The sequence below is a fragment of the Meriones unguiculatus genome, chromosome 11 (assembly GCF_030254825.1).
Source record: "Meriones unguiculatus strain TT.TT164.6M chromosome 11, Bangor_MerUng_6.1, whole genome shotgun sequence".
Lineage (NCBI taxonomy): Eukaryota > Metazoa > Chordata > Mammalia > Rodentia > Muridae > Meriones > Meriones unguiculatus.
Genome location: NC_083359.1, coordinates 10,638,985 through 10,663,138, shown reverse-complemented (window position 1 = coordinate 10,663,138; position 24,154 = coordinate 10,638,985). Strand labels below are relative to the sequence as shown.

Below are 24,154 nucleotides of genomic sequence, written 5' to 3'. Positions count from 1 at the left end.
AGCCTTGGTCTCTGAAGCCACCCCTCCCCCTGCAGGGCAGGCTCATCTCCTGGGAGACCCTGCCTGGAGCCAGCTGCCCCTGCCCTGTCTTTGTCATCCTTGGCAGGCTCTGCAGGGAGTCCCAGCTCAATATCCAGGCAACCGCTCCTGCCCTGTCACGGGGGCAACAGCACTGACCCATCTCCCAGCTCTCGGGCCCCTCCAGCCTTTGTGGGCCACCGTCAGCCCTGCGGTTGCCGCGTCTCAGGGCGCTCGTTCAAGCAGGTCACCCGTTTTCTAGTTAGTGTGTGCTCCTCTGTAAGGCGGGCGGTGGGAGCTGTGAGCTGCCAGCTCTGGAGGGCACCTGGGGTTCTTGCCCACGGTCGGGGTTAGTCCAGTGCTGCCCTGTTGGAGCCAGGCCTGTCTGTGTAACCTCTACTGCAAGGCGCTTGGTCCGTGCAGGTGCCTCCGAGGCCCCACACGCACTCCACTGGGGCCACGTGCTGCACAGGTTTTTATTCGTCTGCACCAGCTCTTTGGATTTGAGTCATTAGCCTGCTGTACAGATGGGGGCTTGAAAGACCCACAGCAGCAGCCTGCTTCGGGGGCCTGTATGGAGTGTGTGGGGGCGCAGGGGCAGAATTGCTTCAGGAAGGGGGCTCATGAGGAGACTGCAGGACTCCTGGTGGGCAGGGTCGTGGGAAAGGCCTGTCTTGAGCTGGCCTGCCTTGGTCTGCTTGTGTTAGTCCTTGACAAATCATCTCAGCTATGGTGCACCTGGAGTGGAATTCACAGGCCTGCATCGGGATGCGGCCACCGTCACCCAGATGCACTTCCTGCCTGGTCAGGTGAATATCCGCCCTCCTGCACCAGCACCAGCTGGTCCCCATCCCTGTGTTCTCCTCCCCTCCAGGCTATCCACAACTTTGGTCTCTGCCCCTCCCCCCCTCATCAGGGCCGCCTTCTGACGCTACTAGACGACAGCAGCTTGCATCTGTGGGAGATCATCCACCGTCATGGCTGTGCCCACCTGGAGGAAGGGCTCAGCTTCCAGCCACCCAGCCGGCCTGGTTTTGACAGTGCCAGGTACTGGAGGACCAGGCTGGGGCTAGCCACTCAGCAGGGGTGTTAGCGAGTCTCTGAGCCTGCTCTGCTGAGGCAGGGCAAAGGCAGGAGGGCTACAGTTCAGGATGGGGTGTGTGGAGCCCTGCTTGACAGGGGTATCCTGTGACGTTAGGGTTAGAGGTGTGCTAGTTGAGTCTGAGGCCAGGAGGCGGGGCCGATCTATGCCTCCCAGCGTGGGAGCCTTCAGTTTTGGGGTCCCAGTGAGTAAAATATGTTATATACCCAACTCCGTAGACTTGCAGGCTGGCGCTGTACTCTCTGGGGATTTGGGACAGTTCTCTTCCAGGGTGACATCAGCGGAGGGTCAGGCTAGTTTTGAACTTTCAATGATCCTCCAGCTTCAGTCTCCCAAGTGTGGGGGTACAGGTGCGTGGCCCCATGTCTGGTGTCCCTGCTGGTTTCTTGAGTTTGGATGGGCCAGGCCTCAGTTGATGGTCTGGGATAGGGATACCTCTCCAGGATAGGCTTGGTGAGGTGCGCAGCAGGTCAGGCTTCCCAGGAAAAGCACCTAGTCAGGCCTGCTGGAAATAGCTGGAATGGGACAGTCCTTGTTCACAGTTTGGCTCCTGCCTGCTCGCTGTAGGTTGGGATTGTTTGGGCCCCTGAAGTCTGAGGTGTCTGGAGGGCTGGTGTTGGGTACCTGGTTGGGGCAGTGCTCTAAATCTGCCTGAGAGTGGCAAGTTAGTAAGAGGAGCTGCGAGCCCTTTGATGCCTGCGGAGCTTACGTTTATCCCTTTCTTTGCTGGCGTGCTGGGGGATAACTTAGTGGGCTGATTACCCTGTATACTGCCTTCCAAGGGTGTCAGCTGGGCCGCGAACAGGCCCTGTGAATGCAGGGAGGCACAGAGAGCCCATAGGCCAGGTCCAGCCTGTTGGGCCTTCCCCCGCAGGCAGACGGACTCACCTTACTCTCTTTCCCTCGTTCCCGCAGTGCTCCTGCCAGCACGAGCCGGGTCACTGTGGTTCTGCTGGTAGCCGGCAACACAGTGGCCCTGGGAACGGAGAGCGGCAGCATTTTTTTCCTGGACGTTGGCACCCTGACGCTGCTTGAGGGGCAGACTCTCAGCCCGGACGAGGTTCTGCGCAGGTGAGCGGCAGGTGAGCAGCAGGCGGGAGGACCTTCCTGTTTCGGGGAAGTTCTCCTGACTCCCTTGCACTCTCGACAGTGTGCCAGATGACTACCGGTGTGGGAAGGCCCTGGGCCCTGTGGAGTCGCTCCAGGGGCATCTGCGAGACCCCACCAAGATCCTCATAGGCTACAGTCGGGGCTTGCTGGTCATCTGGAACCAGGCCACACAGTGTGTGGATCACATTTTTCTGGGCAACCAGGTAAGCAAGCGAGGCCAGCATGCTCCTCCTTCCCAGCCCTGGTACACACCTGCTGGCTCATGATGCCATCCTATCCTCATCCGTAGCAGCTGGAGAGCCTGTGTTGGGGGCGTGGTGGCAGCACCGTTATCAGCTCACACAGTGATGGCAGCTATGCCACCTGGTCCACCGACACTGGCAGCCCCCCAACGCCACAGCCCACTGTAGTGACCACACCCTATGGTGAGCGCTGGGGAGGCTCGAGCCAAGGGTGGGGGCTGGAGGGCTCTCTGGCCTTGCTGAGCGTACTGCCTAGCTAAATCTACAGGACACTCTGGGGGGTATTGCTGGGTATGGGCCATACCTTGGGGAGAGGCACATGGACGAGGAATGGGAGGTCTGACACTCTCCCCACCCCCAGGCCCCTTCCCCTGCAAGGCCATCAACAAGATTCTGTGGCGGAGCTGTGAGTCAGGGTAGGTAGAGGGGCCAGTGTGGGAGGGGGCTTGTCTGGCTGGGGACTAGAGGATTAGGCTCTGGGTATATAGGGGTGAAGCCCTTACTGGGTTGTCCAGCGTGTGCCCAGTTCTCCAGGGACCCCTGGTTCACATGACATCCCTCCTCTTGCAGAGACCACTTTATTATCTTCAGTGGTGGCATGCCTCGGGCCAGCTATGGTGACCGCCACTGTGTGAGTGTACTTCGGGCAGAGACGCTGGTGACCCTAGACTTCACCTCCCGCGTCATTGACTTCTTCACAGTGCATAGCACACGGCCAGAGGACGGTGCGTATCCCGCCTCCCTCACCCCAGCCAGCCTACTGTGGCTTTACGCTGAGCTCACTCGCCCAATTCCACAGAATTTGACAACCCCCAGGCCCTAGCTGTGCTTCTGGAGGAGGAGCTGGTGGTGCTGGACCTGCAGACACCAGGATGGCCGGCTGTGCCTGCGCCTTACCTGGCCCCGCTGCACTCATCAGCTATCACTTGCTCTGCCCACGTTGCCAACGTCCCCAGCAAGCTGTGGGCCCGCATTGTAAGTGCTGGTGAGCGGCAGAGCCCGCAGCCTGCGTCCAGCGCCTTGGTGAGTGTGGGTGTCCTGTGGCCCAGGAGGGGTGGTCAGGTGGGGCTGTCCCTGCTAGAGGGCAGTATCTAGCCCAGAACGGATGGGGTGGGCATATGGCCAGAATGAGGGGGAGACCTTCATCCTGACCTTGAGCTCCTATCTTTGTCATCTTTCTTAGAGCTGGCCCATTACTGGGGGCCGGAACTTGGCCCAAGAACCCTCACAGCGTGGGCTGCTCCTGACTGGGTAGGTGTTGGGTGTGGGTGACGGACAGGGCCCTCCACCTGTGAGTGAGGCCTTATCTGCTTCTTGAATGGCCCAGATTCTTTGGCTGCTGAAGTGCTCGGTGACTCAGGCTTAGTCCTAGCAAAGTCGGGTTGTTGCTGTAAGGAAGCCTCCCTACATTCTGGCTCAAGGCCCTACCCTGCACTTCCTCTTGGTCTGGGACTGAGTTTCAGCCCGGCCCAGGCTCCACCCACCTGGCTTGCCTGCCATGGCATGGACTAGAAAATCTGGGTTGGCCTATGCTGACTCCTCTAGTCAGGTGTTGGAAAGCAAGGCTAGGTCTAGCCACTGGTGACTCAGGCCTTACTAACTGCCTTGCCTCTCCCTCCTGCCTGTCTTGGGACCCTCAGGCATCGCAAGGTAACTAGCCTTTTCCTGTTGAGAGCTTATTATGACCTCAGGGAGGCTGGAAATCCTGAACCACCTCACTGTCTAGCTCCTTCTAAGCTACCTGGGCGTCTCACTGTCTTGGGACCCCATTGGGGCTCTGCAGCCTTGTCCCAAGATTGTACCCTACTTTTGTCTACTCTTCTCCCTCCTGCTTCCCCTTCCCCCTCTTTTGCCACCCAGCCGTCCCACCGCTTCACCTACAAGGTCCCCTTGGGCCTCCTGCGCTTTCTGGGGTTCATGGCTTAGGCTGTGATTTCTGGGTGCTCCTTGTTCCCCTCTGCCACCTCCTAGTTGCCACAGTAGTCGTTCTGTTACCCTCCAATCTGTTCAGAGGGCTCTGGGGGCATGAGCCGAGTATGGCCTGACATGCAGTAGGCGCTCAGTAGCTATTTATCCTGCATAGCGAGCGCTCGCTGCTGTGCGCAGTCTGACTCCAGCTGGTGTTTGGTGTATGCAGTAGGCACCCATAGCGGCCACGGGAAGAATAGTTTCGAGGGTGTGGATCTCTCAGGGTGGTCTCTGACACCCCCCTCTCTCCAGGCACGAGGATGGCACTGTGCGGTTCTGGGATGCCTCTGGTGTAGCACTAAGGCCACTCTACAAGCTGAGCACAGCTGGCCTCTTCCAGACTGACTGTGAGCATGCAGACAGCCTGGCCCAGGCTGTGGAGGACGACTGGCCGCCCTTCCGCAAGGTGCCTGTCCGCCCCACCCCTCGGCCCGCCTTTGAACTTACCGTGTTCTGTACAGTCCATCCTTCTATCTTGTCCCCTCAGGTGGGCTGCTTTGACCCCTACAGTGATGACCCCCGGCTAGGAATACAGAAGGTCGCCCTCTGCAAGTACACAGCCCAGATGGTGGTGGCGGGCACTGCAGGCCAGGTGCGCTTGGCGTCCCCAGGCGTGGCTACCGGGGAGGCTGTGCTGGAATAGAGGGGACCAGCCTAGACTGAGTAGGTCAGAGTGGGACTGGAGTCCCGGGAAAGTTGGCAGGGCTGAGGACTAATGGAAAGTGTGGGAGGTGCTACCACTTGAATAAAGGGTCGGGGCGCCACGGAGGCTTGGGGCTGGGAGCAGGAATGTGGGTGTGAGACCTAGTGGGTCTCAGTCGCCGATTACATTTAGCGCTTGACTGTGTATACAGGGCTAGTGTTTGCTCGTTGCTTAGAGGAAGACAGAGGCTCAGGAAAAGAGTGGAGGGTTCCAGGAGGGTGGGGCCAGCACAGTATGTCATCACTGAAGTTTCGTGGTGCTCAGTGCAGCTTTGGCATGGTATTCCAACGGTACTTCCTGGGTAGGTGAATGAAGACATGGGGGCACTCGGCCATGTCTGGATAGGGTCCAGGGTGCCCTCTCCTGCTCAGTCCTCTGCCTGTTGTGGTCCAGGTGCTGGTGCTGGAGCTCAGTGACGTGCCGGCAGAGCATGCCGTGAGTGTGGCCAGTGTGGATCTCCTTCAGGATCGCGAGGGCTTCACGTGGAAGGGCCACGAGCGGCTGAGCCCCCACACGGGGCTGTTGCCTTGGCCTGCCGGCTTCCAGCCCCGCGTGCTGGTGCAGTGCCTCCCGCCTGCCGCCGTTACTGCTGTCACTCTCCATGCTGAGTGGAGCCTCGTGGCCTTTGGTACCAGTCATGGCTTTGGCCTTTTTGACTACCAGCGCAAGAGCCCTGTGCTGGCCAGGTATGTGGCATGTGGTGGGCAACCAAAGCCCTGATAAGGTGGTCTGGGATTCAGTTTCCTGTCAGAGGCAGACCGACTAGAAATGCCCTTCTGACCTCTCTCCTCCGTGGAGAACTGCTCAGCCCCTCCAGTTGCCGCGGCCACAAGCCCCAGCACCAGGTTGCTTGGCGCTGTGCCCTGGGCCCCAGTAGCTGGCTTCAGGCCAGCAGGAGAGCATGGCTCCACAGCACAGCTGGCCCTGTCATCCCCAGGTGTACCCTTCACCCCAATGACTCTTTGGCCATGGAGGGGCCACTGTCACGAGTGAAGTCCCTCAAGAAGTCACTGCGACAGTCATTCCGGCGTATCCGGAAGAGCCGTGTCTCGGGCAAAAAGCGGGCTACTCCTGCCAGTAGCAAGGTGAGCTGGGACTGGCTGCCATGTCCCTGCCCTGGCTCAGAGCCCTCAGGTCTGTTCAGTTGCCATGCTCTCCCATGGTGGACTGGGGAGCAGGTGCATGGGTCGCCTGCAGGCCCTGGGCGCAAAGGACTCTTGTAGGGTCGCGTCTAAGACTCCGGCCGCTCCAGTTGCAGGAGGCCAATGCACAGCTGGCAGAGCAGACCTGCCCACACGATGTGGAGGTGACACCCGTGCAGCGTCGCATCGAGCCTCGCTCTGCTGACGACTCCCTCTCTGGTGTTGTACGCTGCCTCTACTTTGCTGACACATTCCTTCGAGATGGTGAGGCCAGGATAGGGACAGGGTGGAGAGGTTAGGTGTCCCCTGTACTGGTTGGGGAGGTGGTGTTAGGAGCACCTACTGTGTGCCACGCTCTACTTTGGGACACCTTGGCTACCTGTCTAGCTTCCCATAGGGACATACTGGGTTGCTGAGTGGGTTGCGCAAGCTTTGTAGAGTTGAACAGGAAGCGGAGGAGCCATGCTGAGGTGGACAGGCGGCTGAGGCCATGGGCAGGTGTCAAGTGTGGGGGCAGATCAGGCAGAGCTGGTACTGGCCTGCGTTCAGGGACTCGGCGTCGACTCTGTGGTAGCAAGTCCTCTCTGTGCCTTAGGTATGTTGGTGGCTCTTAGGTTTTTACGTTGTTTAACAGTAGTTTGAAACAGAAAATAGTGTACAGTCGCCCGCATACTTGAGCTGTCTCCCCCAGGTTCTGCTACTGTGTGTGCCCTCGCCACACTTTTTAAGATTTATTGTCTCTGCAACGTTCTGTCTGCATGCACGCCAGAAGAGGGCGCCAGATCTCACTATAGATGTTTGGGAGCCACCACGTGGGTGCTGGGAATTGAACTCCGGACCTCTGGAAGAGCAGCCAGTGCTCTTAACCTCTGAGCCATCTCTCCAGCCCCTCTGCACACTTTCTTATTCTTTGTTTTTGTTGCTTGTGTGTTAGACAGGGTCTCCCCAGAGTCCTGGCTGCCTGGAACTTGCTGTGTAGATCAGGCTGGTCTCAGCAGGCAGAGATCTGTCTCTGTCGCCTGAGTGGTGTGCCAGCACGCCCAGCCTTGCGGGAGGGCACTGCACTTGCTGGAATGAGTGGAGGGTGTGGCTTGATGGGGTGGAGGTATCAGGGACTAGTTTGTGGCCCTTATACCCCCTTGAAGATGTTCTCAAGGTGGCTTGTGCCTCACTCTGCTCAGGTGTGTCAGACCAGTGGGTTGAGGCCACACAGCAGGTGTGAGAAAGAAGGGAGTACAGAAACCTGAGCTCTGAGCCCTACAGCCAGCTAGGACATGAAGACAGAGGCGAGAGAGAAGGGTGTATGAGGAATGGGGCTCCTCAGGCCTCCCTCACTCTGCCTGTCCCCCACAGCGACCCACCATGGGCCCACCATGTGGGCAGGCACCAACTCAGGCTCCGTCTTTGCCTATGCGCTGGAGGTTCCAGCAGCCACAGCGGGCGGTGAAAAGCGGCCCGAGCAGGCCGTGGAGGCTGTGCTGGGCAAGGAGGTCCAGCTGATGCACCGGGCACCTGTGGTGGCCATTGCTGTGTTGGATGGTCGTGGCCGACCCCTGCCGGAGCCTTATGAGGCCTCCCGGGACCTGGCACAGGCGCCTGACATGCAAGGTGGGCACGCTGTGCTCATTGCTTCTGAGGAACAATTCAAGGTGAGCTGCTGTGGATGACGGAGGTGCATGTGGGCCCCCATCTTGGACCTTTTAGAACCCCTGCTCTGCCCATTTTTCCTGCCTGCTCCATCAAAGAGCCTTCAGCCCCTGAAGGACCTGGCGCACTCCAATCCTGCCAGGTTCCCCTAAGGCTTTCTACCTCACTGCCTTCTCTGAGAGTCCCATGGAAACCCCTTGAATCCAGTCCTCTACTTCTGGTACAGGCGTAGACAGATGAATGTGTCTAGTTAATGTGGACGGGTAGAGATAAGGGGCACCACGAAGCCTGGGCTGGGTCTACAGGAGGGGGTGTCTGGGGTTAGAACAAGGCTGGGCCTAACTCACTGGCCATCTGTCACCAGGTGTTCACACTACCCAAGGTAAGCGCGAAGACCAAATTCAAGCTGACGGCCCACGAAGGCTGTCGTGTGCGGAAGGTAGCCCTGGCCACATTTGCCAGTGTGCTATCTGAGGACTATGCCGAGACCTGCCTTGCCTGCCTCACCAACCTGGGCGATGTCCACGTCTTCTCTGTTCCTGGCCTGAGGCCTCAGGTGCACTACTCCTGTATCCGGAAGGAGGACATCAGTGGCATCGCCTCCTGTGTCTTCACACGCCATGGCCAGGGTGAGGTGGGACGGGGGTTTGGGAGCAACTGTGGGCACAGCTGAAAGCCCCGGCTCTGCTTATGTACCAGAGACGTGCTGGCTAGAGGTCGGCGGCAATCTTCCCTTACATGCTCTTTGGCCCTTTTCTCCTGTCCACAGGCTTTTACTTGATTTCTCCGTCTGAATTTGAACGCTTCTCCCTGAGTGCTCGCAACATCACAGAACCGCTCTGCTCTCTAGATATCAGCTGGCCCCGAGGTGCCACCCGGCCTGGGTAAGGAGGGGGCCCCTTATCCACCTTGGTCTTCACGCTCCGGCATTAGTGCCCATTTCTGGTTTGGGGGTGCCATGTAGCACCTGTAGCAGTCCCCATTACACGCCCATCTATTTCTGTAGCCACACGCTTCAAGAGTCACCCAAGCTGAGCCAGGCCAACGGGACCCGGAACATCATTCTGGCCCCAAAGAGCTGTGAAGGAAGCCCTGACTCTACACACAGCAAGGGAGCTGGTGAGAGGTCACAGGGTTGGGGCAGGCATTGACTGGAGGGTGCCTGGGGAGAGGGGTCAGGACAAGCTCGGTGCTACTGGGCCAGGCTGGAAGCACACAGAGAGGCAGGAATGCCCGTGTGCGCACACGCGCATCCCACCGTGGTCTCTGGATGTAGAGTGGCTATTGAGGAGCGCTTCTTCCAACAGATAACACAGACCCACCCGAGGCCACTCTCTCACCTGTGTCCATCGACTCCGCTACTAGTGGGGATACCACACTGGACACGACAGGAGACGTCACAGTGGAATATGTGAAGGATTTCCTGGGGTGAGGCCAGCTGCTCGCTCCCAAGCCTCCATTCCCAGGGCAACGAGGGGCCTTCCACCCCAGCCCTTCTGATTACTGCCCCTCCCCAGCTCTCCCGAGGACTCTGAGAAGAACCTTCGGAACCTGGGAGCAGATGAGGCCCGGGCCTACACCCTTCTGATTAAATGAGGTGCTGCAGGGGCAGCCAGGCCTTACCTCACCCCAGCTGGGACCCTGGCAGGCCTCTATAGAACGGTGTCACTCCTAGAAGCCTACCTGCCTTCCTCTAGCTGTCAGAGGCTTAGGGACCCACAGTCATGATCACAATTCAGTGCTAGGAAGGGGCTGGCCTTTTAGCTCTGAGGCCCTGGACATTGAGAAGGCCACTTCTGACCCTGCGGGTGGAGTTGAGGCTCATCCTGTTCACCGAGCCCATTTCACAGGAGAGTCACTGAGGCCGGTAGGTCCTGCCTGTTGAGCCGGCACATGGCCCTTATGCGCTGTACCGTATCCTGCTATGGACCCAGCCCAGCTGGAGCCTGGAGCTCTGTGGGCCTTGGCAGCTAGTGCCTCTGCATCCTACATTGGACAGATACTCCCCGTGCCCTCTTCCACTTGGTACCCTCCTAGATCGCCAGCAAGTTCATCTTGGGCTGTCACTGAAGGGCCTGCCCGCCCTGCAGACTGGAGCCATCCCCACCTGCTCATCCCAGCCCCTTAACACTGACCCCACCCTGTTAACCTGGGGGACCCGGTCTTGCTGATGCTGGGCCCCGAAGCGCCCCCAGCTCGGAGGTCAGCTGGAGGGAGTGTGTTAGGACTTGCACTCCATGCTACCCTTTCTCAAGCAGAGTATTTTTCTAACACCTGGACTGCGCTGGCCAGTCATTTCTACAGCAGTTTTGGTACTTGCTCCTGGCCTGTGTGTATGCTCATGTGACCGGAAACTGCTGGTCATCAGGACTGAAGTCGGTCAGAGGTGTGTGTGGGCGGCGAGGATGGGCTTCCCTGGACACTCCACCTTGGGCTTTTCTGTCTTTTTTAAAAATCTAGTTGTTTTAATATTAAAAGTACTGATTTTTTAAATATTGAAAATAAAAGCATTTACTATCTTTTAAACTACACCTGCACACCTGTGAACACACCGATGGGGCTGTGCGCTATCTGCAGGACGGGGGTGGCGGGGAGGCCTCGTCCTCTCGGGAGTCTGAGGGCGGAGGTGCTGCCTAGGCCGGGGCTTGGCGGAAGGTGCTCCAGGCGTGGAAGCAGCGCGTGAAGGGCCACTGCTCATTGCCTTTGCGGACCAGGCGCAGGCGGCGTGGCCGCTCGTTTTCCTTGGAGCGCGTATGCTGGATGTAAACCTGGTGAGGAGAACAGCGGACCCAGGTAGTCCCGAATCCTGCTGGGCTGACCACAGTGCCCCTTCCCAGACCTCTGTCCAGGGTGACGGATGGGCAGGCGGCTCGACGCCATCAGGCTGGCTTCAGTCTCTCCCTCTTACCTGGCAGGCCTTCAGACTCAGTTTGATCTCCACTTGGCTTGTCTGGGTCCCGACCCACATGTACACCTGTGAACCCAGCAGAGGGAATGGTCACATGGTGTCTTGGCCTTTTGTCAAAACTGAACCCAGGGTCTCTGCACGTGACACTCTAGTGGTTCACCCGTGGCTGGTGGGAATGCTTCCCTCTGGCCCCACCACCCCCATCTGCAACGTCTTAATCCAACAGGCAGGGTCTCACTTCTTGGCCATTGTCCAGCAGCATGATGTCATCGTCTGCCAGGTCATCTTGGCAAAAGTCAGAGCATTTCTCAGTCACTGCGAAGTAACCCTTCTCATTGGAACACCTGAAGGGCAACAGCCATGGTGAAGGGCCAGGTTGGAGAAGGGACTAAAGCTAGAGGCGGGGTCAGGCGCTCACCTGAAGAGCCTTGTGTGCTTCATGTACTCTGCATCTTCGTCATAGGGTTTCTGGGCACCGATGCCCACCCAGAAGAAGTTCTCTGGCTCCTCGCCTTCGTTGATGACCTACGGGAGGAGCCGATAAGCCAGGGCCCTCATCTGCTCTCACCTTTCTGCCTGCCCCCACCTCTATTACCTGTTTGCTGTAGGAGGCATCAAACATGGTGTTCAGTATGTCTTCTGCCAGCTTGGCTTCGTCAGGGTCTGATGCCCGGCCCACCCAGGCATACACGATGCCTTGGTTGTCCTCACTTTCAAAGGGGACCTACGGCATGCACAGGGGGCTTGGGTCAGGTCTGGTTCCTTGCCCACCACCCTGCCCTGCTGCCCTGTGCAGCCTCACCTTGAGGATGAAGCAAAACTCCGAGTTGAGAAGGCTGGAGTCAGTATTGATCTGGATGCACCTGTGGGAAGGAGGGTCAGCAGCGTTTCCCCCACCCATGGACGCCTGCCCCTCCCCACACCAGGTACCCACCGGGTGCAGAGGGCACTGCCATTGGTGCGGATCTGGTAGAGGCTCGGCTGGAGAGTGCCCTGGGCCGCCTTCCTCTTGCCCCGGTGGATGATGAACTTTCTTTTGAAATGGGACAGGAACTTGGGGTTCTCTTGCTGTTGTGTCATACGTACTACCTGCGGATCAGAAGTGCTGTGTTCTTCCCCAGACCCTGCCTGCCTGCCTGCCTGCCTGCCTGCCCTTCAAGGGTCAGGCCTCCTTGGGTCTGGCTCAATCATGCTAGCATCCCAACCATAGGCCACGGGGCACAGCTCAGGGTGTTTGAGGCCTACCTCCAGCTTGCCAGGGAAGAGGCTCTCAAACTTCTTCTGTAGACTGAAGGTGAAGGTGAGCCAGCCCATGTTGGAGGCCTCCCGGCCCTGCCAGAAGTAAACTATGCACTGAAAATCCTCCTCAGGCTGCTTCTCCTCTGCCTCAGCTGCTGCTGCTTCCTCCCCTTCTGTGCCGTCCTCGGAGACCTTCCTCTCCTTGTCTGCTGTCTTCTCTTCCTCCTCATACTCCACAGGTACCCAGTACCTGCAATTTAGACAGTGGTGAGCAGGGGTTGCGTATGGAAAAACAGGGCAAGAGGGTGAGGTTTTGTTACGGCACCTGCAGAGGAAGACATAGCAGTCTTGTGTGTAGAAGTGGCCAAACTCCTCCTCTGGCAGTCGAGTGAACTTCCTGCCCTCCAGCACGAAGCCTTCCATGCCATCCAGGTCCTCGTTCCATTCCTCCATCAGCTGCTCTGCCTGTCATCCCGGCCCCAGGAGGTCTGAGCATCGTGCTGTGCGGAGACCCTTGCCTCTCACACCCCTCCCCTCCACAGGCCTCACCGTACCTCAGCCAGTGCCATCGGTGGCTGCCGAGGTAGGAAGAGTGCAGTGAGGTCAGCCTTCATCTGGTCTGTCTTCTCTGTGTCCCGCTTCACCTTCCCAGAGAGGCCTGTGCCCTGCAGCACGGCCTCTGCATTTCGTGTGTAGTCCACGGTTAACACATCGTCCCAGTTTTTGAACTTGGCCTTGAACACCTGTGGAGAACACGATGATGCCGGGACTGGAGAGAGGTACAGAACAGTTAGGTAGAGGCTGAGGGAATCTAGCAAGTCTTGGAAAAGCTGGGCAGCGCTCAAGGGATGGGGTCTAAACAGGAGCTGGAGGTGGGCTCAGCAACAGGAAATTGGGACAGGTTCCAGCGTGGATTTGGGCCACCGAGGGGCTAGGGCATGGTGGGCAGCGGAAAACAAGCTGGGTGTGAGGGTGGACCTGCGCCTCGGTGCCCTCCAGGCTGCGGCTGACCACCGCATGGCGTGGCCGGTGCAGCATCCCGCACAGCTCCTGGCCCAGCTTGAGTGCGGCAGCCCGCACGAGGCGTGGAGACTTGCGGCCAAGCCAGATGAAGACATCAGACCAGCAGTCCAGGATGTACACACATCGCGTGTCCAGCAGGCTCTGCAGCTGCAGGACAGACGGCTGGAGGTCAGGCCCTGGGCAACACAGAATGATGGAGACCCCACGCCCACCTTCCTCCCACCTCACCAGTCTCATTCCTGGCAGCAGTTCCACCTTTGGCCGTTTTTTATGTTCCACTGAGAGCTTGTAGTTGATCTGCGGAAGCTCCAAGTAGCCCAGACCCAGACCCACCTGGAAGGAAGAGAGATGGGTCCGGCAGACCCCACCACAGTTGGAGCCCAGGTCCCTACCTTGCTGTCTGGACTGTTTCCCTTCAAACTAAACGGCATTTTACGGTGCTCTTCCCCACGTTTGGTGTTCGTTGGTTTTTTCTAGTGCAGGGAGTGGTACAGGGTTTCCCACGCCAGGCGAGTGCTCCACTCCAGAGCCCCACTCCAAGCCAGGAAAGGGCTTTTTATTTTTTTCATTTATTTTTTTAAAGCTTTATTTATTATCTAAACAGCATTTTACTTGCATGTTTGCCTGCACACAAAAAAGGGCACCAGATCTCACTATAGATGGTTGTGAGCTGCCATGTGGGTGCTGGGAATTGAACTCGGGTCCTTTGGAAGGACAGACAGTGCTCTTAACCTCTGAGCCATCTCTCCAGCCCCTAATTATTTTTTTCAAGACAGGGTTTTTCTGTGTAACCCTGGCTGTCCTGGAACTCCCAGTCTGTAGACAAGGCTGGCCTCAAACTCAGAGCTCCATCTGCCTCCCATGTGCTGGGGTTAGAAGGTGTGCACCGCCACTGCCTGGCCTTAGTTGCTATTTTTAAGTGTGCATATTTTGCCTGTTAATATGTGCATCACATGTATCTTTGGCGCCTACAGAGGGAGGCCAGAAGGCGGTGTTGGATCCCTGGAATGAGAGCTACGACGTGGGTCCTGGGACTTGAACCCAAGTCCTTTTGGAAAAGCAACAAGTTCTTTTAACTACTAGGCCACCTCTGCTGCACTGAAAGGACTAGTTTTAGAGACAGGGACTTACTGTGTATCTCTGCTTGGCCTCAAACTCACAGAGATCTACCTGCCTCTGTCTCCCAAAAGTGCTAGGATTAAAGGTGTGCGCCACCACACCAAACTGGACGGGTGTTTAAATACAAGTTCCCCTTGCTTGCCCAATCTAGGTCTTTACTGTTGTTTCTGATTTATTTTTATTTAACTTATTTATTGGGTTTCGAGACAGGGTGCTTCCAACCTCTTAACCTGTCTCTTGCCTGCTCATAAGAATCTCAGTCTCCTACCTCACACAGAATTAAGGCAAATGCTCAGCTCTGGGACCCTGGAGCTTCTGGCCCACCTTCTGGAAGAGCATGCTGGCTCCACCCTCAAAGCTGGCTTCCAGACTGAGCTCCTCACGCAGGAAGTGGATGCCCTGTTCCCCCAAAGCCCACAGCACAACCGACCGGCCAAGCTCAGGCTGGCCCCGCACCCAGCACCATGACCCACCTTGTAGAGCTTGGGCTGGGGCGGCCAGAAGTCGTCAGGCACGTGCTGCTTGACCTCGGAGGGCTCCCCACCCAGCACCTCCCAGAACTCTGGCAGCTCTTGGCCCTGCATCAGGAGTGTGATTTCTGCCTTTCCTTTCCGCTCATTCTTGTTAATTTTCTCTGCAAAGAGCCTGAGGACAGATGCAAAGCCCTCAGCACGGCCCTGCTGTTCTTCGGGGACCGTCCCTTGCCCAGAACGCTCCATAGACCACCTACCTCGCCTTGGTGCTGCTGCTCAGGGTGGCCTGGGCTCCCCGCCACACATAGATGTCCAGTCCTCGGTCCAGGAGGAACACAAACCTGGATAGGACAGGAAGAGTAAGGTCCCTGCTCCCTGACCCAAAAGATGGGGTTCTGGTCTCTCTTTCGCGAAGACCTCAGGCTTCCCTGCCAAGCTCTGAGGAGAAGTTAACAAAGTTGCTTCCTCCTAGGTGAGGAGGCAACTGGTGACAAGCACGCCCTCTTCCTCTCTTCCCAGGGGGCTCACCTCGGATCCAGGGAGGCCCCCTTGAGGGGCACAGGCTCCAACTTGATGTTCTTTTTCCCATATACCCGGTACATCCTGGGGAGCAGGGCAAGAATGATTTACTGTGGGCATCAAGGGCCACCCGACGTACACCCTTGCCTCCGCCCAATCCCAGCAGTCCAGGCCGACACCACCCTGCTCTGCCCGCTAACCTGGTGACATAGTGTGTATCTTCCACAGTATAGAAACCGCTGGCCGTGCCGCCTTCAATGTAGGAGATGTCATTGTCAAACACCTGTATGTGCGAGCATGGTTCTCCATCACTGAGCTGCTCCCTGCCCCACCAACTACCTGCCAGGCTTGGGAGAGCTTACACAGCCGAAGCGCGTGCGCAAACCGACACAGAGTCAGAGTGGGATGGGGGATCGCAGGGGAGCACTGGCTCATGCCCACATGGAGGACAGCCTGAGAGCCGTTTGTGGAGGCTTGCAGACCTGGGTGGCCTGGGGTAAACTCCAGCGGCATGCCATTGCTAGGGCTAACCTAGCTGGCTGTAGGGGATAAACAGCAAATCTGCCAACTGGCTTTTTCTTGGGCTTGGCTCTTCCCTTATCACCAAGCCTGTAACCTGCCCCAAGAGCTATTGGTGCCAGCCCTGATCCTGAGCTCCATTCCTAATCCCGTCTTCCAGCTCCCAAAGCCGGGACCCTTCCCGTGCTAACCCATCCCTGCCAGCCACGGACTTCAAACCGGACCACCTCATGCTCCCGAGACCTCACCCTGCTGTCTGAGGCTCCCGTCACTACCTTTGGCCTGAGCTCCCTGCCCTCTCCACGTATGTAAGGCCCAAGTTCCCTCCTAGCTGCGTGCTCACTGCACCTGCAGGAACTCCTCGCTCTCGTCGCCCATCTCCTCTCGCACAGTGCGGCACTCAGCGCCCAGGTAGTTGCGCAGATTGACCGCGTGGATGGCAGAGCAGGCTTTCTTGTCAAGCGTGGCCTCCCCGCCAATCCAGTAGTAGATCTCCCAGTTCAGGGAACCACTGTCATCCAGGAAGGTCTGAGGAGACCAAGGCATCGGCCATGAGTGCCTTCCAGGGCCATTCGTGACTTCCCAGCCCCAGGAACGCATGTGGCTTTCTAGGCCACATGAATGCCACTACCCGCCTCGACTGCCCCACCAGCCTGCCGCCCGCCCGGCACCTCAGTGAGGCACAAGGTGCAGAACACTAGGAGCCAGCCCCACCTTGAGCACAATGTAGCAGTCAGCCTCGTAGAACTTGCCATGGAAGGCTTCCTCCACCAGCACAGGCACAAAGTTCTCGATTTGCCAGATGGTCAAGCCGGGCAGCTGGCCCACATCCTCGGTGAAGAACTCCGAGTAGTCAAGGCGTGGCTTCTCCAGGCCCTGGTCCCAGCGTCGCGCCTTGCCCCCGGGTGCCCGGGCATCTATGCTTTCCTGGAGACACAGGAGCAGCACTGACTCTACTGAGACACTAAGACTGGCCTCTGCTTCTCTCACCTTGGCATTAGCCATTCTCTCTCCTCAGGGCCCCTCTTCCTCCTAAGAGTCTAGACCTGCCCTGCCCCAGGCCTGACCTGACCTACCTCTTGTTTTTTGTTTTTCTCCTGGGCGACATCTGACATGCCTTTTAACACTTGCTTGGCCTGGTCATCCTGGGCTGAGTCCTTGCGTCTCCGAAGCCGCATCTTGCGAGCCAAGGGGTCCTTGGACCCGCTCCCTACTTATGGGAGATGCAGGTGTCTGTGCCCCGCTGGGCTGGCTTCTGGACATTCAGCCAGAGGCCAACCCTTGTACCCAGATCGCAAATGGGTAAGCGGAGGTCCAGAGCCGGGCGCTTGCTCCCATGCCAGACCACATTCTACCTACCCGCTGCGGCGGCAGCCACGGTGGCAGGGGAGGCACCCGCCAGCCTTAGCTGGTTCTGCAGTGAGAAGTCAATGTTGTACCACTGGGCAGCGCGGTCAGCAGGCTTGGGCGGCATGATCAGGCTGGGGTTCTCTCGAACGTCCAGGACCTGGTAGGTGAGCAGACGAGGTCTGGAGGCCAATCTCTAAGCCACACACCTGCCCCTCACTTAGGTCTATAGTCAGGCCCGGGAACCAAGTTCTGACACTGGCCGCCCCGCAGCTGCCTGTGAGGCGTCAGTCACACGCTGGTGTGCTGACGAGAAGGTGCTCTCCCCAGAGGCGCCTGGGCACTGCCCCTAGAAGGCTATTGCTAGGTCTCCGAGACACAGGCACACCCTCTGCTCCGTTCTTCCTGATACCCTGGCCTGCCTGACCTCGATTTCTGTCAGGAAGTGGATGGCCTCCGGGAGGGTCACCAGGCGGTTCTTGTTCAGGACGAGTTTCTTCAGCTTTGGGCACCTGTAAAGACAGGCCAGCCAGAGCCTTAGGGCATACGGTGTTGCGGTTAGGCCCAGGGAGAGGGGCTTCCCAATTCTTTGTCTTCGAGCAAGGTATCCACAGGAGAGTCAGTGATTTTTCACCAACGGAGGGGACCCACAAATTTATATGGTGCTGGAGCCCTTCTGACCTAGACCCTAACATTAACTTCCTAGAAGTTAGTCTGGGAACCCCAAGTTGGGTGTGGGATGGGATGGGGCCGCATCCCTGAAGGCAAGTCAGTCATTAGCAGGATGCAGGCACGTAAGCAGGCTGCGAGGTTAGCCCCAGCTTCACTCCCACCCTGGCCCAGCACCTGCAGAGACTCTCAGGGATCAGCTCCAGGTTGTTGTTAGCAGCCATGAACTCCTCCAGGCTGCTGAGCTTGCCGATGCCGGAAGGCAGCCCGTCGAAGTCCAGCTTGTTGGAGTTCAGGTACAGCTTCTTCAGCTTGGTCAGCTTGCAAATGGCTGACTGGAGGGGCAGGTGTCAGTTAGCGTGGAGCCCGGCACTCCCGCCCAGGCCACCCGATGTCCCAGGCACAGGCTCACAGGTAGGGAGGTGAGCTGGTTGCGAGAGAGATTCAAGGTCTCCAGGTGCACCCACTGGTCAATGCACAGGGACAGCTCGGAGATCTGGTTGCTACTGAGGTTGAGGCGGTGCAGGTTAGGGAGGGTGTACAGGCACTCCGGCACCCTTGTCAAGTCATTACACGACAGGTCAACATCTAGGGCATTGGAGGGGCACATCAGTTGAGACCCACACGACAGCCACCAGAAGAAGGAAGCCTCAGTGTGAATTCCAACTCTTCTACCACCAGCTTGTGTGGTCTTAGGCAAGCAACAACATACACGCCTGCAGTATCTACACTTAAGAGATTTTTTTCATAGCACCCAATGGGAGCTGGCCATGGTCTACAGCACCTGAGACACTGAGACAGGGGGACTGCTATGAGTTCAAGGTCAACCCGCTTACATAGTGAGGAGCAGCCAGGCCAGGCAGCTAGAGTCACACAGCAAGGCCCTGTCTAACTTGTCTGTGAGATGTGACTCAAGAGGCAGGGCTCAGTCCCTTCATTCCCGAGGAGGCAGGCAAGCTCAAGGAGTGAGAACGGGGGATCCCCACATAGTCCGCACCTGCAAGGTTGCTCAGGCCCTCCAGGCTTGTGGGGAGGTTGTTCTGGGTGCGCTGGGTGTTCCGAAGGTGCAGGGTCTGTAGGGCCATCATGGCGGGGAGCTGCCTGTGAGGAAGGAGCTGTCACCAGAGGGCACGCCCACTCCAGGGGTGTAGCTGGGGATGGGGTGGACAGGAGTGGGTGCGATGTTCAGCCGGCACAGGCCGGTGCCGAGGCCTGAGGGCGAGGGGCCAAGCATGGAAAAAGCAGGGCCTACCGGAGCTGTGCATGCAGCAGCGGGTTTCCGTTCAGCACCAGTGTCTGGAGGTGCACGAGGCGGCGCATCTGAGGCGGAAGGCTCTCTAGGCGGTTCTCGCTGAGGTCCAGGTACAGCAGGTCCGTGAGGTTGATGAACAGCTGGTTGGGGATGGACTCGATGCTGCCGTGCAGAGAGAAAGGCTGCCGTCAGCCCTCCATCACACCCGGCCGGCGCTGGACCGCCCGCCTGCCGCTGACCTCCCAGCACCTGTTATGGCTGAGGTTGAGCACTAGCATGTTCTTGGCATTCTCCAGCTCCCGTGGGCATTCTGTCAACTGGTTATGGCTTAAGTCCTAGGGAAAGGGGACAAGGTCATGCCAGGGTATGTCTCTGCGATACTCAAGGATCCGGCAGGACACTGAACAGAGGGTGATGAGAACATTTGGGGCCAGAGGGAAACAGATCTTGAGTGGAAGGAGGCTGGCTTAGGGATCTGAGTCCATGAGTGATGTTGGCCCAGCACTGTCTACTTTAGGGGATGGTGTGGCCCCAGAGACTCTCTCCTGAGTGAGGACGGATGACTGGGCATCATAGGGGCCACATGGGCAGGTGACCACTGACCAGAACTGAGAGATCATCCAGCTTGAAGATATCATCAGGGACTCCAGAATTCTTCAGGCTGTTGGCCCGAGCTACAATGGCCTAGGTGCATAAGGAAAGAATTTGTGATCCTTACTTTCTGCTCTTAGAGAGAAGCACAGGCCAGGTGGGGTGCCTCTTCAGAAATTGGAGACCAGGTCTCAGGACTCTCCCACTTCTGACCTTTGCTCACAGTCCATCTGGTGTGCTCTTCCTACCCTCCTCCTGAGCACCTCTTCAAACTTTAAATCCCAATGCCAGTGTGACTCTGAGTCCAATATGGGGCCTTTAGAGTTGCAGCAGTAGGATGGAAGCCCAGGGCTTTGTATGAAACAGCATGCACACTGTCAATGAACTATATCCCCACCCACTTTTTCTTTTTACGCCCAAGACAGGATCTCACTATGTAGCTCTCGATGTCCTGGAACTCGCTATGTAGACCAGGCTGGCCTTGAACTCAGAGATCCGCCTGCCTCTGCCTCCCACTGGGATTAAAGGCCTGTGCCACTGTGTTCAACTCCACATTTCATTCTGAGTCAATGTTTGTCTAGCTTGTCCAGCTGGACCTGAACTCACTCCGTAGCCCAGAGGGTCTTAAGCTTTCCCGCTTACCTACGTTAACCTCTCCTAGCTGGGATTACAGTCTCTGCGCCACTGGCCTAGCAGAATGCCTTTTTCTTTATGTGTACGGTGAGTGCCTGAATGTGTGCGTGTGTGCCATGTGCAGTTCATGCAGTCCCCGTGTCCCTTCACAGGCTGGGACAAGCCAGCTAGCTTCCCAGCTAAGTGATACGATAAGTCCCTTCAACGCTGTGCACCCTGAAAGCTCAATGAGATGTGCAGAAGTCTGAGCAGAAGGCTGGGGCCAGGGAACAGCGGAGGGACCCCGCTGCTCCTTCGGGATGTTGAATGCAGCAAGAGCCACATCTGCAGCTTTCTTTCGTTTTGATTTTGGGTTTTTTAGACTAGGTTTCTCTGTGTAGCCCTGGTTGTCCAGGAACTCACTCTGTAGACCAGGCTGGCCCCGAACTCACAGAGATCCACCTGCCTCTGCCTCCCGAGTGCTGGGATTAAGGATGTGCGCCACTGCTGCCCAGAAATCTGCCGTTTTTTGTTTTTTTTTTTTAAAGCACAGCCTACGTGATAGAGGAAAGTGAGGGAGGGACTTGTCCAAGCTACTTAGCCACTATGATGGTGTGGGTGACAATGGCCCCCAAAGCCGTATATATTTGAATGTTTGGTCTGCAGTTGGTGGAAGTGTTTGGGAAGGGTTAGGAGGTGTGGCCTTAGGGTTGCCAGGTGGGGCTGGCTGATATCCATGGGAGACCTCCCCTTTTCTGAGGCAAAAGAGAAGAGGGGTGAGTGGAAGTGAGAGGGAAGAGAGGAGGGAGGGGAAGCTGCTATTGGGATGTAAAGTAAATAAATAATTAATTTTAAGAAGGAGGCGTGGCCTTGATGGAGGAGGTGCTTCACGGGGGGCAGGCTTTGAAGTTTCAGAAGCCCACGCCACTGCCACTTCCGGCTTCGTGGCTGTTGTCTCAATGTGCGCTCTTAGCTACCGCTACAGCACCATGCCTGCCTATGGCCTGCTTTCCGCTGTGGTGCTCAGGGACTCTGGCTCTTGGAACTGTGAGCCCCAAACTAAATGCTTTCTCTTATAAGTCACCTTGGTCCTGTGTTTTGTTACAACAATAGAAAAGTAACTAAGACAGCAAAGCCCTCGTTCACAGTCAGGGAGCCCAAGTCAGACCCTGGTCCCTGAACAATCTTGGAGTTCTAGACCTGCAAAGGATAAACCTGGCTGAAGCCTGGAAGACTGACCACCTTCATTCCAGGCCCTGTCACCCGGGGTCACCTGTCTGTGCGGTAGAGGTTAGAATCACATGACAACCTAACACGGACTAGCACCACGTTCTGCTTGCAGAGGCCATGTTCACAACTGCTCTAAGACTTCCTCGCTTTTCTCCCAGAACATTCTCATATACGTTCCTGGCATGAGGCATAACAGAGCCCTCTTGCAGCAAACACAGGACTCAGAGGAGAGGAGGGCAGACTCCGGCCCACCCCTGACCCTACCGAAGCCCTGACCAACACTCACCCGAAGCGAAGGCAGGCTGGACAGTTCCCCGTGCAGTGTTGTCAGATGGTTGTGGCTCACAGACAGGTGCTCCTGGACAGGACAGAGTCAGAGGCTCAGCCGGGGACCTAAGGTGTACAGCCCCTGATGCCCACTCGGGAAGGCCATCCCAAAAGTCCCTTCCCCTTTAAACACCGCTACCTTCCCTGTATATCTCCCGGATGGGGTGCCCACTCCTCCTCCACCAAATTTGCCCCCAGCTATCTCTGTTTTTCTCTCTGTGTGACTTATTTATTTATTATGTTCACAATGTTCTGTCTGCATGTGTGCCTGCAGGCCAGAAGAGGGCACCAGATCTCATCATAGATGGTTGTGAGCCACCATGTGGTTGGTGGGAATTGAACTCAGGGCCTTGGAAGAGCAGCCGGTGCTCTTAACCTCCCAGCTATCTCTCCAGGCCCCTATGTGACTTTTTTTCAGGGTGTGCCCACCTGGCCCAGGCCCTATGACAGGGACCCTCCCTGCTGTCCAGGCCCCTTACCAACTTCTGCAGAGCCGCTAGTTCTTCAGGAAGGTAGCAGAGGCCTGTGCGATTCAGCTTTAGCCATCTCAGGCTGGTCATAGCCTTGACATTCTCAGGGAAGTAGCCACCCTGAGGGGGGTGATCATGGTGAGGTCAGTCTGAAAGAGGAGTGTCCCTGCTCCCACCACCTTCTGTGGTCCCCATGAGAGCCTAGAGGCTAGAGTTAACTCCTTAGACACTTCACTTTGTATTTAAATTTGTTACAAAATGGGACTACATGAAAGCCCTCAAAGGACAAAAGTACTGGCCCAAATCTGTGTCTCTAGCTGAAGCTTATGTCCCGAGGAGGCCACACAAACCTGGTGTGTTTCAAGGGACACCCAGGACTCCACTGTGGTTAGTGGCACTCAAATGGCTCTGCCTGGGGTTTCAGGCAGTTTGACTATTTGGGATGAGATTCCCTCTAATAGTCCCCAGATTGCACTAAGGGCCCAGCTCCCCACAGATCCTGGCACAATCTCCTTCATTCTTTCCTCACATGTAATGCCCACTTCAGCACCTCTAGCCGCATCTGTTTTTCAAAACAGAGTTTCTCTGTGTAGCCTTGACTGTCCTGGATCTTACTCTGTGGACCAGGCTAGCCTTGAACTAACAGAGATCTGCCTGCCTCTGCCTCCTGACTGCTGGGTTTAAAGGCCTGAGCCACCAATACCCAGCTATGTGTTTCTGGTCTCCCACCCCATCCCTCCCAGGGTTTCTCTGTAAAGCCCTGACTGGCTTGGAACTCACAGAGATCTGCTTGCCTCTGCCTCCCCAGTTCTGGGATTAAAGGCCTGCGCCACCACTGCCTGGCTACATCTGGTTAGTTTTGACATCTGAGCAGCATGAAGCTCAATTGCCTTTTGCTGCTGTCTCCACCTCCTCTAGCCACATTCCCCAGAGTGACTCAGATGTTCTCAATCCAGAGAGGGCACATAGAGACCCGAACTGAGCATAGGGTAAAGCACTGACAGCTGTGTACAGGGTCAAATGTGTATCCACGTGCAGGTGAACTCACGAGGCGCCTACTTCCTCCTCCTTAGCTCCCCCTCCCCCAATCTGAAAGGGATGGACGCCACAGCAGAGGGCCTAGGTCGCTCAGCTGGTCCTCCAGTCCAGCTTTTCTGTCCGGGGCCTGCGATGAGCCTGCTACATTCCCCAACCTCACCCCTTTAAAGTCAAGCCAGGGATTCTCTGGCTGTCCTGGAACTTGCTTTGCAGATCAGGCTGGCCTCAACAAATTCAGAGATCCACCTGCCTCTGCCTCCCCGGTACTGGGATTATAGGCGTGACCACCACGCCCATAGCCTGGTCTGTCTTCGCTGTCCAGAACCTGGGCGGCGGGTTGCCTGTCCCCTGGCCCCTCAGTCTAGCAGCCGCGCAGACACGCCGCCTGGGACCTCGCACACCTGTCGGGACACTACATACTAACAGATCTCTTTCCACTCCACGCCTCCAAACAGGCTGTCCCTAAGCCCCTGGGTCGGAGGAGAACACCCGGGGCTGTGAGGGGAGAAGTGACTGGCCCAGAGACCACGGGGAGGGGCGGTGGCTGGCTAGGGCGTAGTCCCTCGGTGGCACCGGGTCCGGTGCGCGGCCCGCCCCGGAGCCCCAGCCCAGGTCTCCCGCCGCGGGCGGGGCAGGCCCGGGAAGCCTCGCGGAGGCCCGCCCGCCCCGCCCGCCGGCCCCGGAAGCGCAGAGGGTGGACGGCGTAGGGGTCGCCTCCCCCCCGCACCCCCTTCCCCCCCCAGCTGACCTTGAAGTCGTTGCCGCTGAGGTCCACGCCGCGCACGAACGGCAGCACCCCGGTGGCCTCCATGGTGGCGCAGCTCTCCGGCGGGCGAGGAGGACGCGGGCCGGCCGGGAGCCGCGGGCTGGGTCAGCGGCGGCCCCG

The 24,154-nt window shown here is 57.6% G+C and overlaps 2 protein-coding genes across 4 annotated transcripts in view; one reads left to right on the top strand and one right to left on the bottom strand.

The window, feature by feature from the left end:
• Llgl1 (LLGL scribble cell polarity complex component 1) overlaps positions 1–10,461 on the top strand; it is a 14,623-nt gene extending 4,162 nt beyond the window's left edge. Inside the window, exons 3-22 of one of the 2 annotated variants that reach the window (XM_060363593.1) lie at positions 746–827; positions 935–1,065; positions 2,036–2,191; positions 2,271–2,433; positions 2,523–2,655; positions 2,834–2,888; positions 3,043–3,197; positions 3,272–3,495; positions 3,656–3,723; positions 4,693–4,846; positions 4,928–5,032; positions 5,537–5,829; positions 6,081–6,228; positions 6,396–6,549; positions 7,639–7,934; positions 8,297–8,561; positions 8,702–8,816; positions 8,939–9,051; positions 9,240–9,360; positions 9,450–10,461. In XM_060363593.1, coding sequence (XP_060219576.1) covers positions 746–827; positions 935–1,065; positions 2,036–2,191; positions 2,271–2,433; positions 2,523–2,655; positions 2,834–2,888; positions 3,043–3,197; positions 3,272–3,495; positions 3,656–3,723; positions 4,693–4,846; positions 4,928–5,032; positions 5,537–5,829; positions 6,081–6,228; positions 6,396–6,549; positions 7,639–7,934; positions 8,297–8,561; positions 8,702–8,816; positions 8,939–9,051; positions 9,240–9,360; positions 9,450–9,528 — 3,010 coding nt within the window. In that variant the 3' untranslated portion in view covers positions 9,529–10,461. Of the gene's footprint in view, positions 1–745; positions 828–934; positions 1,066–2,035; positions 2,192–2,270; positions 2,434–2,519; positions 2,656–2,833; positions 2,889–3,042; positions 3,198–3,271; positions 3,496–3,655; positions 3,724–4,692; positions 4,847–4,927; positions 5,033–5,536; positions 5,830–6,080; positions 6,229–6,395; positions 6,550–7,638; positions 7,935–8,296; positions 8,562–8,701; positions 8,817–8,938; positions 9,052–9,239; positions 9,361–9,449 lie in introns of both variants that reach the window. The other variant, XM_021639523.2, reaches the window with a different exon arrangement.
• Positions 10,417–24,154, bottom strand: Flii (FLII actin remodeling protein). 2 transcript variants are annotated; one of them, XM_021639502.2, is made up of 30 exons: positions 24,017–24,154; positions 22,240–22,350; positions 21,720–21,791; positions 19,604–19,684; positions 19,250–19,335; positions 19,001–19,162; positions 18,746–18,849; positions 18,161–18,336; positions 17,926–18,083; positions 17,507–17,591; positions 17,092–17,239; positions 16,809–16,945; positions 16,447–16,659; positions 16,081–16,260; positions 15,414–15,496; positions 15,223–15,297; positions 14,952–15,035; positions 14,695–14,866; positions 13,331–13,435; positions 13,058–13,249; positions 12,634–12,822; positions 12,405–12,544; positions 12,086–12,329; positions 11,775–11,929; positions 11,643–11,703; positions 11,436–11,564; positions 11,259–11,365; positions 11,079–11,184; positions 10,841–10,906; positions 10,417–10,700 (listed from the first exon to the last, which is right to left on the bottom strand). In XM_021639502.2, exons 1-30 carry the CDS (start codon positions 24,077–24,079, stop codon positions 10,566–10,568), a joined length of 3,819 nt encoding a protein of 1,272 aa, XP_021495177.1. In that variant the 5' UTR covers positions 24,080–24,154; the 3' UTR covers positions 10,417–10,565. The 2 variants fall into 2 exon arrangements, with proteins under 2 accessions (XP_021495177.1, XP_021495178.1); XM_021639503.2 differs by having other exon boundaries at positions 16,809–16,942.

What these genes read in the sequence shown, in the direction of transcription:
- Flii (XM_021639502.2), bottom strand. Translation starts at nt 24,079, where the DNA reads ATGGAGGCCACCGGGGTGCTGCCGTTCGTGCGCGGCGTGGACCTCAGC. An exon ending in ACTGCTACATTGTGCTCAAG is followed by an intron (nt 16,261 to 16,446) that starts GTGGGGCTGGCT and finishes TGGTCTCCTCAG; the next exon opens with ACCTTCCTGGATGACAGTGG. An exon ending in GGCAGTGCCCTCTGCACCCG is followed by an intron (nt 11,704 to 11,774) that starts GTGGGTACCTGG and finishes TCCTTCCCACAG; the next exon opens with GTGCATCCAGATCAATACTG.